Raw genomic sequence first — 24,608 nt, forward strand, 5'->3', positions numbered from 1 at the left:
GAGCAGAAAGTTTAATAATCATGAGAAAAACTATGCAATTGTTGAGAAGGAATGTTTGGCTATCAAATGGGCCTTGGAGGCCCTGAAATATTATCTGTTGGGGAGACAATTCAAATTGGTTACCGATCATGTCCCTCTGAAGTGGATGTGCGATAACAAGAAAAAAAATAGTCGCGTGACAAGGTGGTTTCTTGCGCTACAAGCATTTAAATTCACAGTGAAGCACAGAGAAGAGAAACTTCAGGATAATGTAGATGCCCTTTCCCGTGTCCATTGCTTGGTTGGGACAGGTGCTCAGTCGCAGTGGCTTGAGCAGAGGGGGGATATGTGAAACTATGAAAGGCAAGGTGACTGATGGACGTTATGTGTCACCTCGCATGCGTTCATATCTAGGAGACTAAGGTGGAGTCCAATCTGGGTTTTCCAGGCCACTTTGGCAGTGTTGGTTCCGAACTGGATTTTGCGGTCCACTGATGAATACCAGCAGGTGGTATAAAGCAGGACTGGAGCAAGAATTTGCTCTTGGCCTGGGATTCAGGAAGCCATACCTGAGAGAGATGAAAGAGTTTGCTTTGTACAAGAAATGAAAAGGTTTGCACACCATTTTGTTTTGTTGGTGACAGGGAGAAGCCCTTCACCTGTGAGATAGGAATCTCCTCTGTTTAGTTAGTGCCTGGATGGCGAGGGTTTATTTTCTGTTCATTTTTGTTTGATGCATGCAACCTTTTAAATAAAATTGGCTACAAGTCAGATTTTTAAGAAAGACCTGCAGTCTGGACTACCTTTTTCCCAGGAAAGGTGATCCCCCACATGAGATAACCCCAAAAAAAAAAAGAAATAAAAAAAAAAAAAAAAATATATATATATATATATACATACATATATATATATATATATATATATATACATATACACACACATATATACAATAGGTTCATATATATTTGGACACAGGCACAATTTCATTCTTCTGGTTCTGTATGCCACCAGAATTAAAATGAAATAATCAATTAATTCAAGGGGTTGCACATAAATATCAAGTACAAATTTTAGGAACTGGAACCATTTTTATACACAGCCCCTCTATTTTCAGGGGCTCAAATGTAATTGGACAAAGGAATATAATCATAAATAAAAGGTTCATTTTTAATATTTTGATGACAAAATGACTTCCTGAAGTCATTGGACATTACCAAAGGCTGGGTTTCCTCCTTTCTGATGCGTTGCCAGGCTCTACCTGCAGCTGTCTTCAGTTGTTCTTTGTTTGTGGGTCTTTCTGCCTTGTTAAATGCATGCTCAATTGGGTTGAGATCAGGTGATTTACTTGGCCATTGCAGAATATTCCACTTTTTTCCTTCAAAAGCCCCTGGGTTGTTTTTGCAGTGTGTTTTAGATCATTGTCCATCTGTACTGTGATGCGCCGTCCAATCAACTTTGCTGAATTTGGCTGAATCTGGGCTGACAGTAAATCTCTAAACACTGCAGAATTCATCCGGCTGCTTCTGTCACATCATCAATAAACACTAATGACCCAGTACCACTGGAAGCCATGCATGCCCATGCCATCACACTGCCCCCAACATGTTTTATAGATGTTGTGCTTGGATCATGAGCTGTTCCAAGCCTTCTCCACACTTTTTTCTTCCCGTCATTCTGATACAGATTATTCTTTGTTTCATCCGTCCACAGAATGCTTTTCCAGAACTGGTCTGGCTTTTTTTAGATGTTTTTTGGCAAAATCTAATCTGGCTTTTCTATTCTTCAGGCTTATGAATCGTTTGCATCTTGTGGTAAACCCTCTGTATTTGCTCTCGTGAAGTCTTCTCTTGATTGTAGACTTTGACAATGATACACCCACCTCCTGGAGAGTGTCCTTCACTTGTCTTTATGTTGTGAATGGAATTTTCTTTACCATAGAGATGATTCTGTGATCATCCACCACTGTTGTATTCTGTGGACGTCCATGCCCTTTTATGTTGCTGAGCTCACCAGTGTGTTCTTCTTTCCTCAGAATGTACCAAACTGTTGATTTGGCCACTCCTAATGTTGCTGCTATCTCTCTGATGGATTTGTTTAGTTTTTGAAGCCTTACAATGGCCTGTTTCACTTGCATGGACAGCTCCTTTGAACGCATGATGTAGGTTCACAGCAATAGATTCCATATGCAAACAGCAAACTTAGAATCAACTCCAGACCTTTTACCTGCTTAATTGATGAAGAAATAATGAAGAAGTAGCCCACACAGCTTTTGATTCAATTGTCCAATTATTTTTGGTCCCTTGAAAAAGGGGGGATGGCTACTCTTAAGAGCTGTAATTCCTAAACCCTTCCTCCAATTTGGATGTATATACTCTCAAATTAAACATGACAGTGTGCACTTTCAGCCCATATCCATTATATAACTATAGCTTGAATATGTTTTGGTAAATACCTGAAAAAAACTAAAATTGTGCCTGTGTCCAAATATATATGGACCTAACTGTATACACACTCACCGGCCACTTTATTAGGTACACCTTGCTAGCACCGGGTTAGACCCCCTTCTGCATTCAGAACTGCCTTAATTCTTCGTGGCATGGATTCAACAAGGTGTTGGAAACATTGCTCAGAGATTTTGGTCCATATTGACATGAGTTACTGCTGCCTTTCTATCATCTCCAACCAGTCTATCCATTCTCCACTGCCCTCAACAAAGCATTTTTGTCCACACAACTGCAGCTCACCGGATATATTATATTTTTCGGACCATTCTCTATAAACCCTAGAGATGGTTGTGCGTGAAAATATCAGTAGATCAGCAGTTTTTGAAATACTCAGATCTGCCAGCCTGGCATCAACAACCATGCCACATTGAAAGTCATCTAAATCCCCAGTCTGATACTCCGTTTGAACTTCAAGTTGTTTTCATGTCTAGATGCCTAAATGCATTTAGTTGCTGTCATGTGATTGGCTGATTAGCAATCTGCATTACCAAGCAATCAGACATACATACATATTATATACATATATTATACACACACACACACACACACACACAGTTATGCTCATAAGTTTGCATACCCTGGCAGGAATTGTGAAATTTTGGCATTGATACTGAAAATATGACTGATCATGCCAAAAATGCTCTTTTATTGAAGGATGATGATCATATGAAGCCATTTATTATCAAATAGTTGTTTGGCTCATTTTTAAATCATAATAACAGAAATCACCCAAATGGCCATGATCAAAAGTTTACATACCCTGGAATGTTTGGCCTTGGCACAGACACACAAGATGACACACACGGGTTAAAATGACAATTAGAGGTTAATGTCCCACATCTCTGGCTTTTTAAATTGCAATTAGTGTCAGTGTATAAATAGTCAATGAGTTTGTTACCGCTTACGTGGAAGCACTGACTAGGCTAGATACTGAGCCTTGGGGATCAGAAAAGAACTGTCAAAACTCCTGCGTAACAAGGTAATGGAACTTTATAAAGATAAATAATAATAATAAAAAAGCATTTTTTGACATGGTCATATTTTCAATATCAATGCCAATATTTCACAATTTCTGCCAGGGTATGCAAACTTTACAGCAGAACTGTGTATATACAGTTGTGTTCAAAATAATAGCAGTGTAATGAAAAAAATGAATAAAGCTCAAAATCCTTCTAATAGCTTTTATTTCCATACACACAAATGCATTGGGAACACTACACATTCTATTCCAAATCAAAACATAAAGAAAAATATATTAAATTTGTGTTCCTCAAAAAAAATTGAAGAAAAGTGATTAGACTGTTCAAAAAAATAGCAGTGTTTGTATTCTTCTTTACAAACTCAAACATTCATTATATAAACTGAAAAATGTTTGAAGATTTTGCTTTCCTTTGAATCAATTAATATTTAGTTGTATAACCACAGTTTCTGAGAACTGCTGTACATCTGTGTTGCATGGAGTCAACCAACTTCTGGCACCTGTGAACAGGTATTCCAGCCAGGATGATTGGACTACATTCCACAGTTCTTCTCTATTTCTTGGTTTTGCCTCAGAAAGTGCATTTTTGATGTCACCCCACAAGTTTTCTATTGGATTAAGATCCGGGGATTTGGCTGGCCACTCCATAACGTCAATCTTGTTGGTCTGGAACCAAGATGTTGCACGTTTACTGGTGTGTTTGGGGTCGTTGTCTTGTTGGAACACCCATTTCAAGGGCATTTCCTCTTCAGCATAAGGCAGCATGACCTCTTCAAGTATTCTGATGTATTCAAACTGATCCATGATCCCTGGTATGCGATAAATAGGCCCAACACCGTAGTATGAGAAACATCCCCATATCTCGATGCTTGCACAACCATGCTTCACTGTCTTCACAGTGTACTGTGGCTTGAATTCAGTGTTTGGGGGTCGTCTGACAAACTGTATCCGGCCACTAGACCCAAAAAAGAACAATCTTACTTTCATCAGTCCACAAAATGTTGCACCATTTCTCTTTAGGCCAGTCAATGTGCTCTTTGGCAAATTGTATCCTCTTTAGCATGTCTTTTTTTCAACAGTGGGACTTTGTGGGGGCTTCCTGCAGATAGCTTGGCTTCACATAGGTGTCTTCTAATTGTAACAGTACTCACAGGTAACTTTAGACTTTCTTTGATCTTCCTGGAGCTGATTGTTGGCTGAGTCCTTGCCATTTTGGCTATTCTTCTATCCATTCAAATGGTAGTTTTTTGCTTTCTTCCACGTCTTTCAGGTTTTGGTTGCCATTTTAAAGCATTTGCGATCATTTTAACTGAGCAGCCTATCATTTTCTGCACTTCTTTAGATGTTTTCCCCTCTCCAATCAAGTTTTTAATCAAGGTATGCTGTTCTTCTGAACAATGTCTGGAACGACCCATTTTCCTCAGACTTTCAAAGAGAAATGCACTGTAACCAGCATGTACCACATTTGCTGCCTTCCTTCCTTAAATAAGGGCAATAATTGCCACCTGTTTTTCAAAGAATGAATGACCTCACTAATAGAACTCCACACTGCTATTATTTTGAACACGCCCCTTTCAATTAGTGATTCAATTACACAGAATCAGCAGCATGCATGTCATGACTGTTGGGTCTGTTGGATTTCTATTACTCTACTACACCTGCTAGTAAATTATTTGCCATGTAGAAATATCATTTCTACCAAAAACAGTGATTGATCAGGTTAGTGATGTCTGACTGCTATTATTTTGAACACAACTGTATATATATATATATATATATCTCCATACATACACACACACACACTCACCAGCCACTTTATTAGGTACACCTGTTTAATTGCCTAACATATACACACACAGTATATCAATGATTATTAAATTATATGTAAAAAGATATATGTTAAAAAAACCTGAAATCAAGACCACCAAGAAGCAAAAATAATTGCAATCACATCTTTAAACCCAATCAAACGAATAATGCATGGGTTTATGGAAATAAAGCACTGGCCAGGCAAAAGGGTGGCAACACTGTACTTTTTAATTATTTTTCAGTTTTCTTTTTCAGGTTTGTCAAAGACCTACAACATAAAATTACTGAAAGCACAAATATGAACCCTGTAATAACACCTGCATTACAACCCAACAGAATACTAGCTTCATTTCGAAAAGCAGTATGAAAGAGTAAAATCAAATGGATCTTCAAAAAGCGTAGCTTTATGAAAACATTAAAATTATGATACTGTATTAAAATGTTTCCATAATTACAGCATACAGTCGATTTCAATGAGGAAAGCATTATAGTTTATCACATTGAGGTTTAGCACGCGAACACTTAGAGCTGAAAAAAATATCCTTATTACTAATGCTAAAAGCAAGAGGTACAAAGTGCGGCTATGTTATGAACTCATGGCAAAATGTGAATCCAAATTAGGATACATATAAAAACCATGAAAGTGGTTCTAAAGGCTCGATTTTTGTTACTTAAAGTAATAAACACATCATACTTACCTGCTCTGTGCAATGGTTTTGCACAGAGCAGGCCCGATCCTCTTCTTCTCGGGCACCCCACTGGCGCTTCTGTTTGCTCCCCCCCCGACTCTGTCTCCTAGTACTCCCAGAGCAAGCTTCAGAAAACAAAAACTTCAGCCTCTACAACCACTTTAAATTACAGCTACTATTACTGTGTGAAAAAAAATGCTTTGAAATATTTGACATATTAGCAGTCAGTATAACAGCAAGAAAATATACGCAGGCAGCTTATGAGCTTTTTCAGTAGCTACCCAAACTGCAGGGCATACTGTAACCACCACAGAGATGGTGGCTCCTTCAACTGGTGCATTCAGGAAAATACTACTTTTCTATGATTAGCATTGAAGTTAATCATTATAATAATGTTTAATGCTCTTTATAAAAGTGCTTGTGAATGTATTAAATCTCTAAGTCATTATGTACAAAGCGCTATTCAGCTACTGGAAATGACAGGTGTCATTTGGGAAGACAATGGGGTGGATTTACTAAAGATAAATTGACTGTACACTTTGCAAATACAGCTGCACTCTGTAAGTGCAGTTTCTCCAGAGCTTAGTAACTGAGATGAAGCTTCACTTCGCAAAGAATTCTCAATCACATGGAAGGAAAATTAAGAAACAGCATTTTTTCTTGCACATGATTGGATGATTAAAGTCAGCAGAGTTCACCCTTATTTGCTAAGCTCTGGAGCAACTGCAGTTGCAGAGTGTTCAGTCTATTTGCCTTTGGTAAATTCACCCCAATGGTTATTCTGAACTGACTAACTCTGAAACATGTAGGGAATATACATCCTTTTAAAACATTAAGGGATTCGTAAAGACACAGGCTACATAGAGTATATAATATTTTGTAATCTGTTAACGAAGACACTTATTTCTTAAGTAAATATGTGTAATAGCAGATATACAGTATTTATCTTTTATACGGTATATATTATTCTTCGGATGTAATTCATTCACAATAGTACAGTTATTATAGAAGGATGCACAGGAGTTGAGAATTCAGTGCTCCTTATTACAGATCACTGTGCTCTATTACAACCAATGCTGACAATAAAATGAATATGTCACAAAAGGATAAAGTTTCTTTGATGAACTAGCCATTATCTTCATCACAAGATTTACTTCCAAAACTGGGTGTAAAATGGTAATAACTGTAATCATAGTTAATTATGCAAATTGCCCATAAATGAAAAAGGCCAGGCAACCAGCAACATATAATGAACATAATATGTTTAGGAATTTAAAAAAATTATACACCCCCACAAAGGAAACATACGTTACTTCAACACAGTTTCTAGGTCACACAGAGCAGTAAGTAATTAGGTTTTTCACTATTTTGCAATAGTGGCTGTATTAAGTCCCAACAAACAATAACAACACCCTTTAGTGAGTTAACTTACATATTCATTTAAAAGACATGAAATAACTTTGAACTTTCAGTTTGGGTTATTTGAGGAAGCTACAAGCAATAGTGTTTCGTGTAGGTGTCCATAGTGGGAAGTTGTTAACTAGTAGCTGTTCCGCTCCTTATGCTATGCAGTCAAAACATAGCATGTGTGGGTAACAAGTATTTTTTGACAAATGGTTTCACACATTGGTTTGGCAGGTAAAACAGTGGCCAACTGTGTAGTTAGCTGATGGACTAAAGTTATATTTTAAGAAGGTGAAGTGCTATTTTCTTCCCGAGGTTCAGTAACCTATAGATATAGTGTACAAGGGCGTACAAGCCCCAAAAGCAGGAATTCACGGTTCTTCTGCCTAGAATATGCCATTCTCAGCAGAAAACCTACATTTTTCCCCTTTAGGTGATTTTATATAAGATATGCATAGCTAATCCAGAAATAATTCATAAATTATTGATCTCCTTAAAAGGTGTCAGCAATAGTCTGAACGTATGTACCAGTATCAATATTTTTGCTTGTGGTCCTTGTCTATCAGATGGAAATGATCCTAGAGTGCATTGGAAAGGTTCACAGATGTGGTAGCAGGTGTTTTTTTTAACCCCACTTCTACTGATCTTACTCATATTAAAGGATCAAGAAAGCTTTAAAAGAAAACCTGTCTAAAATATGGAGACAAAGTGATGGTACATGTTTTTTTAAAAATAACAAACAGATTTATACTTACTTACCCTATGCAATGGAATTAACCAGAGTAGCCCCAAACCTCCTCTTCTCAAGTCCCCTGATGGCACTCCTGGTTCTCCCTCTTCGGTGAGTGCCCCCATAGAAAGCCACATTCTATGGGAGGACTTGTGATGGCTCACTGTCGAGCCTTGCTGTCTGCATATGTAGACATAGACAACGAAAACCAGCCCACCCCCTGCTCCCTTGTCACTGATTGACAGCAGTGGGAACCAATGGCTCCCACTGCCTCAGCATAGCCTGTGAGACCAGGAAATGAGGGGAGAGAAGAGCTGAAGATGGGTGCAGTGCTGGATAGAATGAGGGCTCATAAATTAAAAAGGTGGAGGGGGTGAGAGAGCAATACTGACGCCAAAACATTTATCATGCCCTTAAAATCATGTTTTAATCATATAAGTTCATACTCTAATATTGTACTTGTGAATTGTGAGACAAAGCTTTTCATTAATGTGCATTCAGCCTCAATCTTAGTATATACAAGGCTTGTCTTACTGGTCTGAAAAAAAAGAGAACAGAAGGACAAAAGCAAGATTCATTCCATCCCTGGTATGTCAAGTTTGACCTCTTGTGCTTTGGTTCTTTTTGTGCATTGGCAAGAATTTTCTCAGATTATTTTTTAGCTTGATCAGCACATCTCAAAAGAAGGCAAATATTTACAAAGAACTGAACATCTATTTCAGCTTCTTTTAAAGGTAAGGGTAGAACACATAGGAAAACAATCCTCAATATTTTATTAGAAACAAACTAACACAATTTTATGTGTACATTAAAACGGATAAATGAGAGAAGACAACACCATGGCTACAAGCACATATGAGGATATACAGACAGCTATGGATCAATAAGAGGTCCCAGCTTACCCATCACAGAGACATCATATTCTATCAGTAAGGTGGCTTCCTGACCACATTGCTTCAGAATACTCATGGCTTCAGAATGTGTTGTTCCATGCAGGCGGATTCCATCCACGCTCAGCAGCCTGTCACCCGGTTTGATTGTGCCCTCCCTGGGAAAAGATGAAAGAAACAATCTTTATTAATTTAATGTAATGCGGTTGAGAGATAATAGGCACTTAGGCAAAGTGATTCCCTTGTGCTGTTCATGACATTAATCCCACTTGTCCATACTCTTAACATTTACCTTGACAGTTACCAAACGCGAGGTCACTACGGAAAAGAAATTGCTATAATCGGAAAACCAGTGATGTGAAAATAACTGCTTATTATTATGTAATGAAGACCAAGTATACCAATAAGGGCCTTTTCTTGGACAAATTCAGATTTAAGCAATCTGGAATAAAGGGTTAAAAATAAAGCTTGGGTCATTTTTTTTTACTACACAAGGGACATGTAATGAAGGGTATCCTATAGTCTCTGTTGGCTGCTTCTTATTGTAGAATTTCTCTCGTTCGTGATACTGGATCTTCCTCTCAACTGTGAATTTCTGGTACTGCATGGGTTGAGAGCAGTATCTATGAAAATCTCCAGACACCCATCCTCTCCTTCCTCTTCACTCCTCCACCAGTGTTGCCAACCGTCCATATTGTTAGGGGCAGTTAGTAAAAACTGGGCACTTTTCAATTGCAGGTAAATGCCCGTAAGATATTAAATGTGTCAAGGAAAAAATGGCTGTGATGGCTTGGCTTGTGCAGTTCTGGAGGCACCCAAGCCAAGACCATCCAAGTCACCAAGTATGTGTTCCGAGCCACGCCAGCAAGGGGTGGGTCCTATGGACTCTGGCAGAGGCTGTGCGTGAGTGCGCGAGGTAGCGCTGGAGACTCAGGCGAGCATGTTCACTTCACGCTGTGTTGTGATGACATCATGAATGTCAACATTGGTGCATTTCTAGCTGCCGCCACCAACCACAGCCGCTATAAACAGGCAGGAGCCGAGCAGCTGGAGCGAAGCAGAGCTGAAACCTTGCTTGCAGGCATCGGAACGGTCACAGACCGACTGCAGAGGAGGAGACAGGCTGTGACGGACAATCCACACGGGTTGGTGCTAGATACAGGCAACCGAGGCCACTTGTGTCATTACCAGGAAGAAAGTGATTGAGCTTTGTATGAACGCAGGCTGGCTGGAGGGTGCAAGCCACCTGTGCCACTGGAAAGTGATGGAGTTTTGTATGAGGGCAGGAGGGGTGCAGACCACCTTTGCCACTACTGGGAAGTGATAGAGCTTTTTATGAACTGGGGGGGGGGCAGCAGTCTGTTTGCTGGGCACTGCAGGCTGTCTGAGGGGCTCTCTTGGCTCTTGCTGTCAACACTGTCCTTCACTGAGAAAATCCTTGCATATGGCGTGGCTGACCATTGAAGATTGAAGACGTGTGAGACAGAGCTCTGCGTCATAAGGGCAGATTCTATAAAGTGTTAATAAACTCAGGACCCTGCATTCATTATATTCGGTCTCCCACAGTACACAGAACATGGAAATGCAATTATTTTAGTAAATATAAACTGCTAAATACCTTTTCTCATCAGCAGTATATAGCAGTCTTGTGACTTCTATCAGTGTTAAGAAGAGCACATGTAAAAGCTTGTAGGAGGAGTTTTCTTTCTGCTCTAGGATGCAAAACCCCTGAACTCTGTCTGGACAGTGCAGATTGGCCCTGTGCTGATCACATGCACTCTCCCAAGAAAAAAAAAACCTCTCTAGCAATACACACTAAACTGAGCTTGAGCAGAGCATCTCCACACGATATGTCTTATCAGGAGATAAGAGGGAGATACTGGCAGAAGGGTAGGATCAAACAACATTTTTTACACAATGCAGACAATTAACCCTTTAGGTTCCACAGTGAGTATAACAAGCATGCTTTACTGCATATACAGACTGATTTTACTGTTGTGGGTTTAGTCACACTTTAAGATAATATGGTGTTCTGAGCAACCTTTCAGACACCCTACTGATGTTGAAACAAGGAAAGCTCTTTGGAGTCCCTGAAACACAAAATCAAAGAACTACAGGAACACACTGTCCAAACAGATGCCAGGTTCTAGTCACTGTAAACAACTTCTTCCTCACAGGAAACTCATCTTACAGACCTAGAGTCTACCAGTTTACGCAGATTCAACTTTGTACCAAGACTAAAAACTGGATGTGCAGAAACCTTCAACTCTGCAGCATACCGGAAGTGACTATTGTGACGGACGCGGCGTCAGACCCCAGCCCTTCTCACCAAACTCGTGACCGAAGGACTAGCCAATCTAAAACCACGCTGTCAAGTGCGTAACAATGCCACATCCAGCTGCACCCTGCACACCGATGTTCCGGTTAATTGGACAACGATCGACGTACCGGCAGCCTGAATGCGATTGTTACTGGTTCAGGTTAATTACGCAATTAACCCTTCACACTTCCACCACCTCCTTTTTATACAGAGGAGGAGGAAACTCAGCAATACACTAGGATGATTGGTTAACCGTCAGTATCCAGCTATCTCTACAGACCGGTTATACAGAGGGTTAAATACTCATAGTAGCGCTCTTTTAGAGGCAGGAATTCGTAAGTTGCAATTAAGAGCTATAGAAACAATTGAACACTTTCAGAAAGTAAGATTTATTACCAAAAGGTTAAAAGGGTGCATTAAAAATATTTACATAAAGAAGATGTAACCAATATATATATATATTCATTCGTATATATATTACATTCGTAATAAGCTCTGCATTCCTAGTTGGGGCCTCTATAAACTGTACCATAAAATTGTCCTGTAGAAGATTTATACATTTTTGCCCTCTAACTGTTCCTGCAGTACCATTACTCTAGTCAGTTTCTGGGTAGTTAAAATCCCCCATTATTATCACTGTCCCAGCCCTTTTGATCTGTGCAAGGAGCTGAGTTTCCACCTCCTCATTACACTGGGAGAGCTATAACAAACTCCAGTGATTACCTTTGTAATACGCACCCCCATGTGCAATTCCACCCATAATGCTTCAGCCTCATCACACTCTCCATCAACTAGGTCCTCTTTCACACTCGCTCTGAGATCACTTCTCACAGAGACAGAAACCACCACCTTTCCTTTTTACTCTGTCTCTTTGAAAGAGAACATAGCAAGGAATATTAATGGTCCAGTCATGTGAAGAATGAAGCCAAGATTCAGCATTACCAATTAAATCATAGTTCTGTTCATGTACCAAAGCTTCCAACTCATCTATTTTGCTTAGCAGACTCCTGGCATTGGTGAACAAACATTAATTCACTGACAGCTTGTGCACACGTATTTTGCATATTTTTTAATTTTCATACAAAAATGGTACCAATTCCAATGGTTGTTTGTGACATGGGAACCTTCTTATCACCTGCCATAGCCCCCCCCCCCATCTTTCCCCATTCCACCCACCAAAAAGAACTGACCCCTGTCTGATCTGTCTACCCCATTATAATCTTAGTCTCCCTCCCACCTCGATCCTAGTTTAAATACTCCTCCAGCCTCCCCATAAACCTCTCCCCCAGCACAGCAGACCCCCTTCCAATGAAAAGTCAGCCCAGTGCTCTAGAAACCCAAATCCTTCCCTCTTACACCAGGTCTTTAGCCATGAATTTAGTTCTCTAATCTCCCCGTCTTTCCTGAGTTGCTCATGACACAGGTAATATTTCAGAGAATATCACCTTGGAGGTCCTTCCTTTCAGCTTGCAGCCTAGAGATTGGAAGGCCTTGAAGAAATGGAAACATTTGGAAACTGTTTTTTTTCCAAATCCTTTTTTTTCCCCAGACAAACTGAAAAAAAAGAGCAAAATATATTCTTTTACAATCATTAATATATCTATGACGTGGCATTCAAACTATATAACATTAAAGACCGTGATGAAAGATTTCTGGAGGCTTTATGTAAAGTCTTAAATTACTGCAAGTTCTCTCAGCTGAAGACAAGAAAATCCAGGAATACAGTTCAAGTAACACTGTACTTCTCAATGCAGTTCTCAAACAAGAGAAATATGATTTCTGCCACTAACGGGCACTGCAGGGGAAAAGCTCCAGTATATTTGCGTGTGGGCTCTATCTTGTACGTCCTACAGTTGATAATACTTTTTGTCCTATCAGGCCTTAACTGATAAACAAGAGGGTTCATTTGTATGACACATTAGTTTATCTTTTTTTTAACCTTTAACCACTTTCCCTCCAGAAGATTTACCCCCCTTCCTGACCAGGTGATTTTTTGCATTTACGGCGCTGCGTAACTTTAACTGACTTATATTACATAAGTCCATTTTTTCCCATGAATTGAACTTTCTTTTGGTGGTATTTGCTCGCCTGTGCGATTTTTATTTTTTGTGCTATAAAAAAAAAAAAAAAAAAAAAGACCAACAATTTTGAGGAAAAAAAATTATATTTTTGACTTTTTGCTATTAAACATGTCCAGGAAAAAAATTTAAAAAAATCAAATTTTGTCATAAGTTTAGACCAAAATGTATTCTGCTACATGTCTTTGCTAAACAAATCCCAATAAGTGTAAATTAATTGGTTTACATGAAAGGTATAGCATTTATAAATGGAGGTAAATACACACTGGGATTTTTTTATTATTTTTTTTACTTTTACTAGTAATGGCGGCGATTAGCGACTCATCAGGACTGTGGCAGACATTCTGACACTTAGGGGGAACTGACTTGGTGTCACTGACATCTCCAGTGTGTTTTACTATGGGGCGGTGTCTGTGTGCTTCACTGTAAGCACACTGCTTTGGATGGCTGTGCTGTGAACAGCCATCTAAAGCACTCTGCTCGAGCTGACAGGGAGAATTGTTCTTAAACAAAACAGTTCTCCTCCCCGTCGGAAATCCTCGGTAATCACCAGGCGCCGGCAAGTAATCACCACCCGGAACCTGGTGATTAACAGCCGTGGCCATGAATGGCGTGCCCCCTACCCAGAAATGCAAAATGTGTGGAGACACTCTGCACAAGTTCAGTTTGATGTGTATTGCTAGAGAGGGTTTTTTTTTCTTGGGATAGTGCTTGTGATCAGCAGAGGGCCAATCAGCACTGTCCAGACAAAGGTCAGGGGTTCTGCATACTAATAGAGTAGAATGTAAACACCTCCTACAAGCTTTAACATGTGCTCTGCTGGACACTGATAGACATCACAAGACTGCTCTAACTCCTGATGAGAAAAGGTATTTAGCAGTTTATATTTACTAAAATAATTTCATTTCCATGTTCTGTGTGAGACCAGATATAGTGAATGCAGGGTCCCGGGTTTAGTAACACTTTAAGGAAGTGTTGCAAACCACTCTCACAAAAATACACAATACCTTCATTTATAGACAAAATGACACTTGAAAATCAAGAGGAAATTGATTAAGCTCTTGCAAGAGTAATATAACCTTCTGTGTCAGCATTGCCAATAACTGAAAATGCATATTGGCAAGAAGCTTTTAAATTATTACAAGGGAAAGGAGGGTTGGTTACCTGTTTTTTTGCACAGTTGAAATGTTCTTAAAGGATAAGTTCACCTTTCTAAACATGTTACAGCCATATTTAGAGTGTACCATGTAACATGTTCAGCTTTAGACCCCTCTCCCCACCTCCTTGTGGCAGCAAGCCAGGGATTTTCTCCTTGTACACGCTGCCACAATTCAAAGTGCATAGCTAAGGAGGACACAACAGCGATTCCCTGGATGGGTTGAACCTCCTCTTCTCCTTTACCCGTACAGCCCCCCACACCCCACCCACTGTCACATATTGTAGGGGGCTGATCCTTGGGCCCATGCCTCCTATGGTGTTCAGTGGACAATAAAGATTCTTATTAGGGATGCACCGAAATTCCGGTGGCCGAAATGTTTCAGCCAAAAAAAACACCCCTTTCGGCTGTCGGCCGAAATGAAAACGAAAAAGCACCGATACGGGTGCCGAAAAAAAACCCCGCCCCTCAAAGCCTCCCATCCCTCGCCGCCACCCGCCATTTGGTAGTTCAGTCTTACCTGAGAAACCATCGATGCCGACGCTGGTCATAGAGATGAGTGAAGTAAAGATGGCCACCACACATCTCTATGCCCGTGGAGAAACGGAGCAATGTCACTTCTAGTGCTTTAAAAAAAAATGTCCGGAACCAGATCAATGCTTTTTTTTTTGTTCCAATCCTTTACATTGCAGAGGGGAGATGTGGGGTCTTATTGACCCCGCATCTTTCGATAAAGAGGACCTGTCACTAATTATTTCTGTCACAAGGGATGCATGCATTTCTTGTGATCAGAATAAAATTGATTACAATATTTTTTAAAAAGTTTAAAGTGCCCCCATCCCCTTGTGCTCACACATAGTGGTGAACGCATACTTAGGCCATGCCCACATATGTAAATGGTGTTCAACCACACAAGTGAGGTATCGCCATGAACGTCAGAGCAAGAGCAATAATTCTCGCACTGGACCTCCTCTGTAACTTTACACTGCTAACTTGCAAAAATTTTTAAAGCATCACCCATGGAGATTTTTATGTACCGCAGCTTCATGCCATTCCACGAGCGTGCACGATTTTATAGTTCAATAATTTGTATTAAAGGATTTTGACATAACAGAAAAATACAATACTGCAATACGGTTCATAGTAGGATTAACAATACACATTGTTTTGTTGAAGAATACCCACCAATTGGCTGGGGATTATATAGGTTGTAATGTATAGTCATGAGAGGTATATTATGTTAGATCTGAACCGTGTTATGGTGAGCAGGTTGCAACGTAGAGGGGGGGGGGGGGTGAGGGAAAGGAGTGTAAGAAGTGATGGGGAGGAGGAAGGGGGAGGGGAAAGTGCGCCAGTCTAGGGATAAGGTTCTAAATGTTAAACAGAAGAATGGTGTATCAGGATTTAACAGAGCAGTTTGGGTTTTGTAACCAGCGGGACCAATGAAATTTGAATGAGTGATATGTGGAGTTATTAAGGGCTGATCTTTTTTCCATATCGCATTGGAAATAGAGGTCTGTTATTAGAGAGTTGATAGAGGGAGTTTTAGTGGTGTTCCATAGTTTGGTGATATTAATTTTGGCAGCTGCCAAGGTGTGGATAATGACGGTACGAGAGTCTTTTGGGAAATCGATTATTCCAATGTGCAGAAGGGCTAGGGCAGGGTTTGGGGCAACTGGAGTTCCCGTAAGTGTTGAGATCAACTGAAAGATTTTATTCCAGTAGGATCTGAGTGATTTACACATCCATAATATGTGGAATGTGGATCCCGGTTCACCGCAGAGTCTCCAACAAGCTTGGGAATGCTTTGGGCAGTATAGAGAGAGTTTGGTGGGTGTTAAGTACCATTTGTGTAAAATTTTCATATAAGATTCCCAGTGTGAGCTACATTTGGACGCTTTGTATGTAGTTTTAAAGATATTTTCCCAATTTTGTAATGTTATTGGATGCAAGAAAATTTTCTCCCAGTTGGTTAGGGATGTGGTGTGTAGGGTAAAGTGTGTATTTGTTGTGTGAGCATAAAAAATTAAGATGCCTTTTTTTGGGTATTTTGCTTTGTTGAAAAAATTATATGCGGTCGAGGGGATTTTTGAAAGGAGCGGGATTTTTGTTGTTTGTAGAGAGTGTGTTATTCTCAAGTAGGTGAAGTATTCAGTGTTGGGAAGGTTAAATTTATTTTGTAGAGTCGAAAAAGTATTTAGTTTATGGTCTATGCATAGGTCCTGTATATGAGTTATACCACAATTGTCCCATCGTTGTAGGTTTAGGGAGGGTGTAGTTAGGAGTAGCGTATTGAGTGGGGAATGTACTAGTTTGGTTTCTAGAGATTTAGACGATTGGATGTCATACCATGCTTGAAGGGAGGCCTTGATATATGGGTGTTTAAGTAGTGGTTTAGGTGGAGGTATATGTGGAAGGAGGAGTAGATTGCATGGTGTGAGAGGAAAGAGAAAAAGTGTTTCCATGAGGGACCACGATTTTTCATTAGTTGGGTTCCACCAAAAATAAAGTTGGTCGATAAGAGAGGCAATATAATAAGACTTTAGGTGTGGTGCGTGCACAATTTTAAAGCGTGACATGTTGGGTATCTATTTACTCACCGTACCATCCTCTTACATATTTTACAAAACAATTGGGGTATATATTGTTTTTTTTAATCAAAGTGTATTTGTTTCCAAAAAATATACATTAATTTTTAAAAACTGTGCATTTCGGTTTTCGGCCAAGTGCATTTTGAATTTTCGGTTTCGGCACCAGAATTTTCATTTCGGTGCACCATTAATTCTTATATTATATACTTCTGTGCCTTTCTTAAAAGGGAAATGACTCAATAGGAAAGAAATGTTTTCAGTCTGTTGGGTTTGCTCTTTTTTACAATATAGTTACAGCGCTCACCATAAATGAGTACACCCCAAGATTTGTCAGAGAACCTTTCCTTTCTGAATCAACCTTTTTCTATGGGACACTATACTACAAAATACTCCCACAAACGGGGGCCACTGATTGCAAACAAGATTTGTTAATTTGCACACACAAAAACATTTTTTTCCTAAAAAATTAAATCAAGACCATGTTGCAAAAATGAATACACTCAAATGAAAGTCTTAGGTGCAAAGCTAAATTTTAAACAACAATATCCTAATTAACAAGTATTCAACTGCAGATGAGTCTAATTATTCATTAAACAGGTGTCCACAAGACAGCTGATTATAAAAGGGCGCTACTTAAAGAAAACCCCTTCCCATTTCCTGCTGTCAGCAATGGCACCACATGGAAGTGAAATGTCACAAGGCCTGAGAAAGAAAATGATTTCTTTACACAAGAAAGGTGAAGGCTACAAGAAGATCAGCAAAGCTTTACTTATCAGTCAGAATACTGTAGCAAAACTGATACAAAAATTTAACAAAGATGGGACTGCAACCATCTCACAGAAACTTCCACGAAGTTAACATCTCGACAGCAGCGTCTTCTGATGAGAAGGGTTGAAGAAAATCGCCATGTAAGTTCACTGCAGTTAGCTAAAGAAGTAGAAAGTCAAATTGGGGTGATTGTTTCCCGTGATGCAATATGGCGTACACTGCAGAGGAATGGCATGAATGGGTGTCGTCCATGAAGGAAGCCTCTCCCAAAGCTCACGCACAAAAAAGCCTGCCTTGAATTTGCCAGGGCTTTTGCTAAAAAGGAAGAAGACTACTGGGACGCTGTACTCTGGAATGATGAAACCAAGATAAATGTTTTTAGAACTAATGGCTTCAAAACTGTATGGCAAAGGTGAGGAGTACAAAGAAAAATGCATGCCCTCAGTGAAACATGGGGGTGGCAGTGTCCTTCTGGGGAACTGCGTGAGTGCTCCTGGTGTCGGAGAACTGCATTTCATTTATGTATCATGAAATCACAGATGTACTGCTCTATATTGAAAGAGAAGATGCTACCATCACTCCGTTTCCAACATTACAATGACACATCTAAGTCTCCTGATCTGAACCCAATCAAACACCTACTGGGAATTCTGAAGAGACAAGTTGAATATCACTCTCCATCCAGCATCCAGGATCTAAAATAAGTTGTTCTCAAACAATGGAAAAAGATAGATGTTGCAATATGTCGCCAACTTGTTCATTCCATCCCTAGAGGACATGGTGCTGTCCTTACAAATCATGGAAGTTATACAAACTTCTAGATGTAATAGTTTTTGTTGTGGGGTGTATTCATTTTTGTATCAACTCATTTGAGTAAAACTGAAGATTGTGTAATCTAAGTTATATTATTAACCTTAATTTCATGTAATGAGCTAAACAAGAAATTATTGAGACATTGATTAAAAAATCTTACTTTTCAAACGGGGTGTACTCATTTATGCTGAGCACTGTACATACAATTTGCAGAACACACGTTATACGTCCTTACACCCAAAACTACCTGGCATGTTTAATACCCTAGGTGTGCCTCAATTGCTTCTGTGGTAACTTTTCCCACGCAGAACTGACCAGACCTGACTGGTTTGGGTATTTGGGTATAATTACACTTCTATCTTTGAGTAACCTACCTGATCTTTTTTTTACTCCCACTTCTGACCCTATCTTCTTAACCTAGATCCACTTCACCCTATCCCCCCCACCCATCTCTTCACCTATTCTTTTCTCCCCAATTCTCGGGTGGCCTCATGGACAAATTCAAGATGACATCTTTAAACGCTGAACGGGACTATGTTTTACTCCTCTCCACATGTAATATTCTCACACATAGACCTCTTCTTGAATTGGCCTAATGACATCCCTCTGACAGTTGACATAGGCAACATCATGGTGCCTGACAATGCCCCTGTCTCTATTCAACTACAGCTATCTTCCACAGTAACCCCCAGGGCATTATACTGGTGTCTAAATGACAGCCTACTTCAAGAACCCCAAATCCAAAATGATATAGTTAGAGAATTAGGCTTATACAAGAGTTGGACAAAAATATGGAAACACTACATGATTTGCAGATGTGAAAATGATGACATGTTTTGTGTTGAAAGCAGAAGTGATATAACACTCTTGCTTCCACTGTGTGATGCGACACCTAGCTAACAGGTGGGAAGCCTCACTTTCGTCAGTCACTGCATGCGCTGCTACAAATATGGAGTCATGTCAGAGCTTACTGAGTCTCAAAGAGGGCACATTGTTGGTGCCTGCTTAGCGGGTGCCTCTGTTCCAATCTATTTGCCGTGTCATGAGGTACAGTATCAAAGGTTATCGATTAATGGAAGACTAATATGGTCCGATCAATCAAGCTTCACACTGTTCCCAACCACCGGACGTGTATATGTGTGGGGGAACATGGCCATGTTCACCCTATGGTGCAGACAATGTTTCCTGAATACAGCGCCACTTACCAGGACAATAATGCCCTGATTCACACAGCTGGTGTTGGCAAATTGCAGCTTGATGAGCATGCAGACGAAGTCCCACACTTTCCCTGGGTACAGCAGTCACCTGACCTCGATATCATACAGCCACTAAGGTAAATTTTGGAGAACAAGGTTCGGACTTGTTTTCCACCTCTGGCATCTCTGCGAGAACCTGAACAATGTTTGCATGAAGAGTGGTATCAGATTCCATTATCCACCATCCAAGACTTATATCTGTCAATTCCCAGGAGAATTCAGGCCATCTTGAATGAAAAGGCAGTCCAATACCATATTACCAGGTTTTCCCTGACGAAGCCACGTGGCTGGTGGCATAACGAGTGGGGTCAGAGCCTAGTGATGTCATTGGCGGCTTTTTACAGAGTGGAAGTTTTGAATTGCAAATCGCTATTTTACTGCTTCTATCATGTGAGTGACACTCTGGAATTATTTTATGTGGAATTAAAACAGTATTACACTATGGGAGATATCCTCTGTTCTTTTTATATGTGGAGTTGAGCTGAGAAGAGTCCCATTTTATAATGTTATTGAAGGTGGTGCCTGTCATCAGCTCTCTGCTGTCATCTAGAGCATCATTTTGGAATTACCATGCTTCGTTGACCTGTATTAATTTATAGGTCCACAGTAGGAGGTGAGCGGCCATCCATATATATTTTTAGGTGGAGGAGCATTGAGTTAAGGTGGAACATCGTGTTTTTCAAATAGACTTACTTTATTCAGAGCACATTGTAGTGATTCTTCACCATTCAAGCACCTTAATTGATTTTCATCATTCAAGCACTTTATATGTATATTTATATTTCATATTTGGATTGAACTATCATGTTTGAATCTGTTTATGAACTATTATGTCTATATGAGTTAGCGCAACACTATTTATGTATGTTTTATGTTTTAAGTGTGGGATCATCTTTTAAGTGTTATTGCAGCGGCTCTATTTCATTAGCTTATGCACTAGTTTGATAGCGCACATTGTTTTTTATTTAATATATACCAACACCATATTAGGTAACCATTTAATTCTTTTACCTGGTGTTTTCATAATTGTGTCCAATCCCTGTATTTTTCTATTACCTAAACTAAGGATAGCAACCTCATCTTAGTGCGGGAAGCACACAAACCACTCATCCATTAGTCAAGCACCTACAGTCAAAAGTGGAAGGGAAGCTAAACTTAGCCAACTCCTTACAGATGATTATTAACTGAAGATCACTCACACAGAGAAAGAACGGACATCTTTTAGGCACCACGTTACCCTTCTTCATTCCTACAAAGCCAAGGCCACCCTCATTCGGTTTTACAAACTGTTCTACGAACAGGGAAAAAAATGTGGCCATCTCTTAGCTAAATCTATTAAGGCCCAACAAGTCACATGTTATGTCCCATTCATCTCTACTACTATGAATCAAGCTGTGCACCACCAAGAGATTGTGAATGCTTTTGGCTTTTTTATTCCTTTTATTAGAGCCTCGGAGGTAACAACAAGAGATACAATACCCCAACTTATACATAAGGAAGACAAATACATACTTTCTCTTATCTAATATGCCCAAGTTAGGCTGCTTTCACATGGATCAGTTTTCCTTCCACTTTTGCATTAGAAAATTGCGTTTTTGGTGTGTTGTTTGAGTTACGTGTCCTGTAAAAAACGTGCCACAAACGTGGGAAAAATGCGGCAAAAATGCATATGTGTATTTTGCCTCTTATTTACTACAGATCAGTGTGAAAGTAGCCTTAGACTCTATCCTGCCACAGGACCTAGAAACACTCATATTGATAAAAGGAACTTGACACAGTCATCTGCTCCACCAAACCTGACAAATCCCCTGGGCTGGATGACTTCACACTTTTGTACTACAAGACATGTATGTCCCAGTTAACACCACACTTCCTTAAAGCCCTAAATGAGGGCCACTTCCTTATCTTTAGGGACTTATTTAGGGCACATAACTGTCATAACTAAAGAAGGGAAAGACCCCTCTCCTGGTGCCAGCTACTGCCCTATTTCCCTATTATACACTGTCCTCAAGCTTCTGGCAAATTGCCTTCTAGTTATATCTTGCATAATTGACCTAAACCAAATACAGTTGCAAGAAAAAGTATGTGAACCCCTTGGGATTACGTGGAGTTTTGCATGAATTGGGCATAAAATGTGCTCTGAACGTCATCTAAGTCACAACAATAGAAGAACACAGTCTGCTGAACATAATACTACACAAACATTAGATGTTGCCATGGTTTAATTGCACATAACATGTAAACATTCACAGTGCAGGGAGGAAAAAGTATGTGAACCTTTGGACTTAACTGGTTGACCCTCCTTTGGCAGCAATAACCTCAAACAAACGTTTCCTGTAGTTGCAGATCAGACCTGCACAACAATCTGGAGTAATTTTGGACCACTCCTCTTCACAAAACTGTTTCAGTGTAGCAATATTCTTGGGATGTCTGGTGTGAATCGCTCTCTTAAGGTCATGCCACAGCATTTCAATCGGGTTGAGGTCAGGACTCTGACTGGGCCACTCCAGAAGGCGTATTCTGTGCTGTTGCAGCCATTGTTTTGTTGAATTACTTGTATGCTTTGGGTCATTGTCCTGTTACATCACCCATCCTCTGCGGAGCTTCAGTTGGCGGACAGATGGTCGTACGTTTTCCTGCAAAATGTCTTGATAAACTCTGGAATTCATTTTCCCATCAATGACAACAATCCGTCCAGGCCCTGAGGCAGCAAAGCAGCCCCAAACCATGTTGCTCCCTCCGCCATGTTTTACAGTGGGGATGAGGTTTTGATGTTGGTGTGCTGTGCCTTTTTTTCTGAACACATAGTGTTGTGTGTTCTTCCCAAACAACTCAATCTTGGTTTCATCTGTCCACAGTATATTTTGCCAGTAGCGCTGTGGAACATCCAGGTGCTCTTTTGCAAACTTCAAGCATGCTGCAATATTCTTTTTGGACAGCAATGGCTTCCTCCGTGGTGTCCTCCCATGTACTCCATTCTTGTTTAATGTTTTCCCTATTGTAGATGTGTCAACAAAAATGTTAGCATGTGCCAGAGATTTCTGTAGGTCTTTAGCTGACACTCTGGGATTCTTCTTTACCTCATGCAGCATTCTGCGCTGTGCTCTTGCAGTCATTTTTACAGGACAACCACGCCTAGGGAGAGTAGCAACAGTGCTAAACTTTCTCCATTTGTAGATAGTCTGTCTTACCGTGGACACATGCACATCAAGGCTTTTGGAGATACTTTTGTAACCCTTTCCAGCTTCATGCAAGTCAACAATTCTTGATCGTAGGTCTTCTGAGAGCTCTTTTGTGTGAGGCATGTAAAAGGTGCATTCCTCAAATTCTGTGATTTGTTGCATAAATGAGATGTGGGGATGTGCTCTTGGTTTGGGCAGAACAATCTCCTGAAAATATCAATTCTCCCAAAATGTTAATATCTCTTGTACACCTTCCCATACGCATCCCTACATCATTACAACAGGTCAGTTCTAACTTTGCCAAATTTATCTGGGCCAACAAATGTCCTAAACTGAAGTTTCACCTCCTCAGCCTACCCAAAATCTCAGTAAGGATATCCTTACCAGGTCTTCTCACATATCACATAACCTGCCATCTGGTTAGGCTGATAGACTGGGTACAAAAAACAATGGATCTCCATAGAACAATCTGTCTCTACCTCCCTGCTACTCGGGGTTACTCTGGTGTTATCTCCTTATCACCTCTCACCTGAAATACTATCTCACAATTGGGTCCACTGTACAGGTATGCACCCAAGCCCCTACAAAAATATGATGTCACCAACTAACTCACCACTATACCCAACTGTTGGCAATACAGCCTTCCCCTGGGGATCCAGGAAAGGACACATCTACCCTCTGTTGGACAGGGAAATGTATTGTGTTTCCCCATTTTTGTATCTGCAGGGAGGTGGCCCATCATGAACCTGCCATGATGATGAAAAGGTCCAAAGGAATCAGGACCTAAAAGGGGAGCGCCAAATTGTGGAAAATCGAAATACGGGTCTGAGCAGACATGGACACATAAACCAGATGTTAGGGGAATAGAACAGGATGAAACCAATTGGGGGGTGGTGAGATGTGCCAAAAAACTTTTCGCAACTAGCTCATCTATCAATGAAGTTGAGGTCTCAATGGTTTATTTCAGGTGGTAACATCTCCTTGAGGGCGGTTGAGGAGGAGAAATGGAGCCAAATAAACCATAGCATTTTATATTTCTCAGAAGTGTCATTATCAAATGCTTACATCTCTTCAATGCGCATGATATCATTCATTGTGGAAACCCACAAAGACAGGGGCAGGGTGATCGTAGTCTTCCAAAAAAGGGGTATCAGTTGATGTGCAGCAGAATGGAAAAAATGCAATAAGCATTTTTTCTGGGCAGTTAATGAGCCCAGGAGCATGGACAAGAGGGTGATTTCTGGAGAGGGGACAAAGGACTCATCATAGATTTTGTTATATATATCAAAAACCTGGGACCAGAAACAAATGTTGGAAGTGGAAAGGAATATATTATATAAGGAGAAGGGATCCCTGTACCATCGTGAGAGAAGCTTAACAGTTTTCTCCTGTGCATAGCAGGAGATGGAGGATTTATGTGTAAAATAGAATGAAGTCTGCAGCAGACAAATCTTTTCTCA

The 24,608-nt window shown here is 40.1% G+C and overlaps 1 protein-coding gene across 12 annotated transcripts in view; it reads right to left on the reverse strand.

Annotated features, from left to right (window-relative positions):
- GRIP1 (glutamate receptor interacting protein 1) overlaps positions 1 to 24,608 on the reverse strand; it is an 892,229-nt gene that overhangs the window by 196,373 nt on the left and 671,248 nt on the right. For all 12 annotated transcript variants that reach the window (XM_089674172.1, XM_089674168.1, XM_089674167.1 and 9 more), the window contains one exon: positions 8,997 to 9,142. In XM_089674172.1, the coding sequence (XP_089530298.1) occupies positions 8,997 to 9,142 (146 nt within the window). The remainder of the gene's footprint in view (positions 1 to 8,996; positions 9,143 to 24,608) is intronic.

Source organism: Staurois parvus, unplaced genomic scaffold, assembly GCF_062004578.1.
Source record: "Staurois parvus isolate SC_StPar_1 unplaced genomic scaffold, SC_StPar_1.0 ptg000147l, whole genome shotgun sequence".
Lineage (NCBI taxonomy): Eukaryota > Metazoa > Chordata > Amphibia > Anura > Ranidae > Staurois > Staurois parvus.